Source organism: Corvus brachyrhynchos, unplaced genomic scaffold (assembly GCF_000691975.1).
Source record: "Corvus brachyrhynchos isolate BGI_N302 unplaced genomic scaffold, ASM69197v1 scaffold3, whole genome shotgun sequence".
Classification (NCBI taxonomy): Eukaryota; Metazoa; Chordata; class Aves; order Passeriformes; family Corvidae; genus Corvus; species Corvus brachyrhynchos.
In genome coordinates, this window is record NW_008237619.1 from 7,286,696 (window position 1) to 7,295,584 (window position 8,889).

General features: G+C 45.6%; 1 protein-coding gene across 1 annotated transcript in view; it reads left to right on the forward strand.

The window, feature by feature from the left end:
• The window catches only part of GSK3B (glycogen synthase kinase 3 beta), a gene marked incomplete at its 5' end in the record, with an annotated part of 91,018 nt that extends 82,926 nt beyond the window's left edge, over positions 1-8,092 (forward strand). The window contains one exon of the mRNA XM_017731895.1: positions 6,570-8,092. Coding sequence (XP_017587384.1) covers positions 6,570-6,637 — 68 coding nt within the window. The remainder of the gene's footprint in view (positions 1-6,569) is intronic.
• Between the last annotated feature and the right edge of the window lie 797 nt (positions 8,093-8,889).

The following is an 8,889-nucleotide window of genomic DNA, read 5'->3' on the forward strand; positions in this document are numbered from 1 at the left end:
TCCTGCTGAGTTTGCTTGTGTCATCTTCAGGCACACAGCAGATGCTTTTGGGTTTTGGCCAGCAATGAGTGAATTCTTTGTTTGCCTCCCTGCTCTCTCAAGTTTCTGTCAGAAACCTTTTAAAATCTCACTGTTGGCCTTTAGCCACTCCATATTGTATTCTGTTTCCAGTGAAAGCTTAAAAGCCTGGTAATACCAGTTGGGAGACTCACAAAGAAATTCCCAGGTGCTGCAGCATGTGGCAGAGGTGATTCAGTACATGGCATTCTTCCTCTGAGTCAATCCTGAGTCAGCACACCAGAGGCTGTCTGGGGGCTTGGGCAACCAAAGGCAGCCTGCAAAACAGGTGTGCTTCCACATGTCCTGCGTGCACGTCAGCACCAGCCAACAAGGGCTGTCATCCGTTTTGTAGTGCAGGACACTTCCTTGGTGTAGGATAGCTGATAAAGAGAAGACCTGATTAAAAAGCTGCTCTTGAAACATGCAGGAAAGCATTTGCTGGTTGATGTGCTGGACAGTTACCTGATATTTGATGCACTTGGCCCAGCCAGTGCTGTGTAGAGAGCATTTTCATACTCTGGGACAGATGCATCCAGGTTTGAAAGATGAGACTTATCTCTGAAATTGCAGTAGCAGTAGATAACAGACACAACTTGTACCATTTATGTGCTCTGAATTTAGGAGACAGCAAAACTGCTGCTTTCAAATTTAGTATGTTTGTTTCATACACTTGGTGGTGGTTTGCAAATAGTCATGTTCTCTGTTTCCCTCTTATGTGCATCTGTTGCTCAACAACAAGTGAGAAAACAGATAAAGTAGTAAAAGTGATTAAAAAACTACAAAATACAAACATGGAAAATTATTTGAAGCCTGTCTGAAAAATACTCTTTCACTTAATGTCCCCTTCATGCCTTTTAAGGAGTTCTCTCTGCCAAGACACAAGTCTTGAGGAATTAATGGGGCTAAGAAATCTGTTTTCGCTCAGCACTTTTCAAGGGCTCATATAGGAGGAAAATGCATTAGGCCAAGTCCTAAGTATGAAGTTTTAAAAAAAAAAAAAAAAAAAAGAAAAACCAGCCAAAGCCAAAAGACCCTAACCTACCCCATATTATTGGTGTCAACGTTTTTAAAGCTTCTGTTTGCAAGCACTGCACTGAGGTGGGATATGACCTTCTATTTGTGGTTCAAAACCAAAAATAATATCCTTGTTGATTGGAAAGAAAATGTGAAATTAAGTTCAGTATTGGACAGCTTTGGATTTCTGCAGTTGGTTGCTTCTTACTCACGTGGGTTTCTCACAGCTGGTGGTGGGAATGTCATCAGAGTTACGATGTTTAGGATTAGGTTCTGTTGATGTTATTTTAATCTGTTGTGCCTTGTATGCTGGTGCAACACATAGCAAGCAATTTTCATACAAGGCGTCCCTTCTTTCTCTTGTACCCCCTGCACCTCCCAGAGCTGTAGATGTTGAGTTCCTCAGTAACTGCTAAAGCAGTGTGGGAATAAATCTCCCACCTAACCCAGAATATCCTGATAGGCAGGAGACTTCTCTGCAAAATGTTTGCTTGTGTGACTAAGCAGTACAAGTTCAGAAACTGCTTTTCTGAGTGGTGATGATGCAGCAAAATGTAGCTCTCAAAGCAATAAAGGGAAGAGCAAATATGTAACTGTAATTCACATTATTAGTGTGTAACTTGTGCCTCTCTCTAGCAAGCAGTGTTAAAAAAACACATTTGTTGTAAATTTCCTCTTCTCTTGAGGCAGAAAGCTGTATTTGCTCTACTAATGGAACCTGACTTTGCACTGGGAGTAGGTAGCCTTGCTGCTCTGGCATTAGTAAATTCTCCTAAACATTTATGATAAATTCTTTGACATAGTGGCATGTCTAAAGCAAAGTGGAGAAAAAGAAAGATGAGATTTTTTGGCCCCTGCTTGAAATGATGTGCTAGCTTTCTGTGAATTATACTGGCCATTGATTAAAAATGCCAGTGGAGTCATATTCCTGGGGATGGCTGGAGGAGGAAGAGGATGGTTTCATAGCGGTGCAGCCACAGCATCTGAGAGGGGAGCGTGCACACCAGGCTGAATGCATATCTGCTTGCGTGACTACCTTTTTCTTCCTGAATCAGCCAGCAGCCGTAGCTACCTCTCTGTTAGTCAGCATTAAGATGGGAAGAGCATAATTGCCATCTGCAGGGAAGTTGTACCAGCAGGGATTCTGGGGTCATCATCTTAGGCATCCTGCTGTGTTGATCCCATGTAATCCCAAATGCAATGGTGTGCCTGAACTTTCAGCAACAAAACAGATTAGAGGTGGTGTTACCTGCCGTGTGTCATCATTGAAAAACACCACAGTGCTCCATGAAATAAGATTTAGTGCATTTGTGGTATTCCCATTGAAGGAATTTTGGAAAACTTTAATTCCTTAAACAGGAGAAGACAGGTGACGGGCAAGCAATTCTCTCAGGCTTCCACAGGCTCAGAACGGGGATGAATCCATGACAAGAGAAGTAAAACTTGCACATTCTGCCAGTTTTGCTCAGAGCCTGGATTTCTACGTCCATAGGCAGGCACAATAGGAAAACCAGGCTTTCCTCCTTCTTCCACTTGTCTCCTCTGCTCTCCTGTGAGGATTCCCAGGCCGGTGGTAGCTTTGTTTCTCTATCTTTGCAGATGAGCAGCACAACCTGTCAGCATTACAAATGCACCCAGCTAATGCTGTCATCAGTGCTAATGGGCTTTCTCAGACTGAGCTGGCGTCTCTGTCGCTCTCTGAACTGTAGCCCTGTCTTTCCCTTCCAGGAGGTTTTTAAGGAGTGTCACGTCCCCTCCAAGAAAGCTGAGGCACTCATTAGAGGGAAAAGCTGAATTGGAGGAAGTTCTCTATAATGATGAGAGATGCTTTTGCCCTCTGTTCGAAAGAACTTTGGGAAGCAGCTGGCATTTAAACCCTGATGACACTTCTTTGCCTGCACAGGAAGAGGTGTCAGGCAGTGGTTCAGGCAAAGAGGCTGCCCTGAACTCGAGCCGGGCACTTGTCTGTCCTGTGCCACAAAGCTGCATGCCAGCTCCTAGCTGTGCTCCCCAGCAGGGCTTTGCTGTCCTCTGTCAGCATTGCTGAGGGCCTGGATTTCCTTCTCTTATGCCCAAATACTGATTTTTCATGGTGAGAAGTGAATGTCCAGAGAACCTCATATTCCAGTTGTGCTCTTTTTCTGGTGCTTCAGTAAAGAGGTGCTGGAACAAGTCCCTCTTTGTTCCTCAAATGTCCTGTTGATGCAGAGTCAACAAATGAGATGAAATGTTAAAATACTGCATTTTCTTGCAGACTGGGAGCCTGAGCAGCCTTAGCTTGCTCTGCACTCTGTCCCAGCCTGGGGGGACTTTATATATATATATTGTTTTGAAAAGCCCCAAGAAAATGTTCTTGGCCTGCATCACCTGATTTATTTTCTTTTAACATGTGGCATATATATTTCTCAGGAACTCCCCTGTTACAGTGATGATAGAAAAGGAGCATATGTTACATGAAGTAGCTCCATCCCCTCCTCTTTTTTTCTTTATATCTATGTAGTAGCAATATAATGATAACAATTTCAGCCTCTGCTGTCTTCAGGAAATGGAGATCAAAAGACGCATTTCATTTCAGCAAATGAAATACAAGCACTTTTTGTACACATACAGAGAAGTCCTCTGCCAACAGTATAGACTCCAGCTGGACTGCTTGCATCAGGCACTGCCAGCAGATGTTGCGTTAACTGCAGTTTATCCATACTTGAAAATTAATCTACAACAGGCATAGTGAGAGTTTAAAGTGTGGAAACTATTATCTGGCTGGCTGGGTCACTTTTGATTTCTGTGGTCTTTTTTGGTCTGCATGCATGTGGGATTTGGGAATTGCTCCTTCAGGAAAATTCTCCACGTAGGAGGGCGTCTCTCTCCTGCAAGGCCAGCTTCCCACGTAACATTGGTACTGTCGTCATGCTGCCTTGGTGCTTTAATTGCATGAGCTTTTTTTTTGCTATGGTGGTCATTCCTTTGTGAGGGAGGGGATGCAATTAATTTGGGGTGAGATGAAAGGGAATGAGAAACTCCCAGGGCAGTCATCTGGCATCCTCTGCCCACAGGATGATTTGTCTTTCTTCCCACACATTCCTTGCAGCATTTCCTTTTCAAATAGGCATCACCCTCTCTTCCCACTTGTCAGTTGTGTTTCTGGATGCTGCTGATTGTTTGATTTTCTATTTTTGTCACTGTTGTCGATGTTACTTTATTTGTGACTCAGAAAGTGCTGCCCATTTCTGGCCGGCCTGTGCGGTGTGGTTGACAGGCTGGAGGGAGGGAACGCCATCCAGAGGGACCTTGGCAGGCTTGAGGGGGACCTGTGCAAAACTCACCGAGTTCAACAGGACCAAGAGCAAGGTCCTGCCCCTGGGTCAAGGCACCCCAGGCACAAATACAGGCTGGGCAGAGAATGGATTCAGAGCAGGCCTGAGGAGGATTTGGGGGTATTGGTTGATGAAAGGTTGGACATGAGTTGATAACGTGCAGTTCCAGTCCAGAAAGCCAAATGTATCCTGGCCTGTATCAAAAGCAGCATGGGCAGCAGGTCAGTAGAGGTGATTCTGCCCCTTGACTCTGGTCTGTGACACCCCACCTGAAGTGCTGTGCCCAGCTCTGGGGCCACCAGCATAAGGATGTGAACCTGCTGGAGCGAGGAAGGTGGTTATCAGGGCCTGGAGCCTCTCACCTCTCCAGGTGAGAGTTGAGGCTGTTCAGCCTGGAGAAGAATAGACCCTGGGAAGACCACATAGCAAACTTCCAGGACCTAAAAGGGGCCTACAGGAGAGCCAGAGAGGGACTTTTTACAAGGGCATGAAGGGATAGGACAGGGAGAAATGGGTTCACACTGCAACAGGGTAGGTTAAAATTAGATATTAGGAAGAAATTCTTCACTGTGAGAGTGGTGAGGCACTGGCACAGGTTGCCCAGAAAAGTTGTGGCTGCTCCTAGAAGTGTTTAAGGCCAGGCTGGATGGGGCTTTGAGAAATCTGCTGTAGTGGGAGGTGTCCCTGGCCGTGGCAGGGAAGTTGGAACTGGATGTCCTTTAAGGTCCCTTCCAACCCAAAGCAGTCCATGGTTCATCAGTTCATTGCCTTTGGTCATGGCTGTGGTCAGGTCAGCGTGGCTGTAGAGCATTGCCCAGCCGCGTTGCCTCGCGAGCTCCTCCGTGATGGAGAAATGTTACTCCACACGCACCACCCACCAGAGCATTTTGTCATGTTTAGTATTCCTGCTACTCACACGGCCCTTCAGGCTGAGGTCACCAAATCTGTTCTTTCTTTTTATAAACCCTTTCCATGTGTCTTTTCGAATACACTGTTTGCCCAGTCTGCCCTCTTCTGTACCGAGATAATAAGTCTTTCTGATGTTTTTTCCTGTTGCAGTATCAATAGCTTTGCAGTTAACCTTACTTAAATTAAGTGGGCGAAATGCATGATGGTCTCTTGGGGAAAACCTCATTTAATATCTTTTTCCCATCCTGTATTTTATGCGTTTAGGTGTTCACCCACTTACCTATTAGTATCTCACAGTCTTTGTGACCTGGCTAGTTAGATATTATATGGAATGGTTCCAGGTGAAATTGGTGCGTTTTTTTCCCCTACCAACTTTTCTAATACTAGGAATATTTTTTTAAGAGGAAATACCTGATGCATGCAGCCTATGAGAACACAGTTACAATGAATTTCCTTTTGGTATTTCTTTGCAAAACCTCTGTTTTCTTAGAAGGCACTTTGACACATGCCCTTGATCCTGTGACTTGTCTCTCTGTAAAGCACTGTCCCTCCCTGAGAAGAGGTGTTGGAAGCATTTACTGCAGAGATCCAATCCTCTAACATGTCATGTGCTTGCATAAACCTCATTACTGGCTTCAGGCCTTGATGTTAATCTGCTTCAGCAGTTCAGAGGGTGGCAGATCCAACTTGGGTTGAGCAACACAGAGTACAGCAGCAGACTTGAAAGACTTTCTGAGGCAACAAGTGCATGAATTGCACATTGGCACACCAGCTGTTTCTGACAGGGGAGCGGGCTTGTCACGTTCCTTGTCTGCGCTCATTCACACAACTAACAGGCAGATTTTATAAGAAGGACTAACATGTGAAACTTCAGCACCAGTGTGAAACCTTGTAGTGACCACAGACACTCACTGTGTAGGCTTTGGCCGTGTCTCTGTGCCTTGTCGTGCAGTTACAGTTCCGGGATGTAACACGGGCGACTTCTCTCTGCACAGCCCGTGTTACAAACTGCAAAGCCTGCTGGAGCCCAGCCCTCAGCCCTCCAGGTTGCCCTTATCCTGCTTAAAGACCATCTTCCCCCTTTCCCCAGATTGGATTGTTCCATCTGCACACCCTGAAGTCAGGAGAGCATCCTAACCAAACACCATCTTGGTGGGAATTGTGGGTTTCCCCATGTGGAGAATGTCATAGCTGTTGTTTCCAATTTGTCTCTGTTTTGGAGGGTAATGCTGGTTGTTTTTTCTCTCTCCCCTTCTCGTCTGTTGTTTGCAGATGTTAACGCAGGAGAACGAGTTCAGACCAATAGTGTAGCTACAGCATCAGCCTCCAACTCCACCTGAACCAGTACCAAGCAGCCAGCTGCACAGGAAAAATCACCAGTAATTTGAGTCTTGCTCAGCAACACTGGTCACATTTGGAAAGAAAATTAAAAAGAGGAAAAAAAAAATCCAACAAAACAACAAACCAACCAACCTGTTCATTCTAGTGTTCAATTTTTTATTATTATTATTGTTGTTCTTATTTAACCTTGTAAAATATCTATAAATACAAACCAGTTTCATTGTATTCTCACTCTGCAGGGTGTCCGGGGCAGGGGACTAGGTGGGGGGAGGAGGGAAAGCGGAGCAATACAACACACCAATGTCTCCCCGTGACAATCTCTTCATGTTGGAAGTTTGCTGTTGTGTACTTCAGAACCAGGACTCTTGCCTCATACCCCCTTCCACAACAGAAAGAAGGAAAAAAACAAAACAAACCCCAAACTTCATTCTCTGCTGAAGTTCTTTTTTTTTTTTTTCCCCTCTTTTTTTATTTTCTTTTTAAGTGAAGTTTTGGACTTTGATGTAGTGCACAGCTTGAATTTGGTCGGGAGCTTAGCAGGGGTCATTCAACAGAGCTCAGCGTTTCTTGTCAGCAAATCCATATCCCAGGTTATCTGAAGAACTGCCCTGGCTCGGCATGGGGAGCAGGCGACGTGGTAGGAAAATAGGTTGCCATGGGGTGGGGGGGAGGGTTTGCCGTGTGTCTAAGGCTTGAACCGCTAGCGGAAGCCTTTCATCTTAAAAATCAGTGCTAGTGATGAGGAAATCTGCAGCTTCATGTGGGAAAAGTCTTGCCCGAGCGAGTGATATATAATATAATACACACACATGCACAAACAGCAGTGGTCAGCTCTGCTGAGGCATCCCCTTTGCCCAGCCGGAGCTCCTGCTTCCCGTGTCTCGGGCCGGCTCCCAGCTTCAGCAGAGAAGAGCGGACGAACAAAATCCTTGGCAGGGGCAGGGGCCCAGCTGGTAGATGGATGTTAAGGGACTTTTTGGGAAGTGGCCACTGTGAAAGTGTGTTTGGTTGGGTTTTCTCTCTCCCCATCCCTCCTTGGCTCTTGATTTGAGCAGGCTTCCCTTTCCTAAGGTGCATACAGGAAAAGGACACCAGGGTTTATAATGTGAACTGTAACAGGCTACTGGTTTATTTTGTAATACTTTCTTTTTTAACTGCAGTTTTAACTTGCAGGATGCCACATTCTCCGATAGTTCTGATTTTAAATCCACAGCTAGAATCTGTATTTAATTTCATCTTTTTTAACTTCTTGCTTTTTCTTCTTTTTTTTGATCTCTATTTATTGATGCGTGTTGCCACGTCACCATTATGTTTTTACATTGGTAGAATATTAAAATACACATCCGAATGCTCTTGACGGTAATTTGTACCTGCTGACTTGTAGGAAAGCTGGCTCTATATGAGTGTGTGTGTATATATATTATATAAATATATACATGTATACATAGATACAATACTGCTTTTTTTATTTTGTCTACGATCTCGAATCAGTCTGACTGAAGCGTGAGGTGAATGCTTGTTCTAGTCCATCAGTTCAGGGTCCAGGCTTCCTCCCTGCGACGGCGTGTGGTGCGAGCATCCACGTCTCTCTTCCTGAAGTCAAAGCAATATTCCTTGCAAAAGGGTCAGGTGAGCAGCCGGATGCAGCCCCGGCACGGAAACGAGACTTTTGGAGACCTGATCTTGTGGTAGGCTTGCAGTTGGTGTCCGCTCCAGCCTTATCCTTCTTCAGAGAAACTGTAGTTGCCTTTGGTGCTTACCGAGCCGTTCCTCGACCTGTGGATCTCTAAGGCAAGCAGTTGCTTTTCGGGAGCACGCGGAACCTTCGTGTGGCCCGGGGAACCGGCAGTAGCGGCTTTGGAAGCTCGGCCGCCGCAGGGGCGGCAGGGGCTTGGGCACGAGCTCGGTGTGTTTCTTCTTGTACCTTTTATGCTGTTGACGTGGGATTTTTTGGAAACTGTCTCTTAGCAGCCCTGGAACTGATAAAAGCTCTGCCCTCTCCCTCCTGCCTGGCACGCAGTGGGTTTGGGGAGGCAGGAGCTGATTGAAGAGGTGAGTGACCACCTACCGTGAAACCGATAAACCCTCATGTTATACCCCTCGGCGATTTGCTGTTGGGCACACACACAAAAAAACAGGTTTTAAAGCTTTTTTGCATTCTGGCTGGCTGCAAAGGAAAGCACACCCACGTTGAGAAACAGAAGGCTTTCCAAATCCTTACCTGCAACTTAATAGAAAGGGCTGAAGAGCG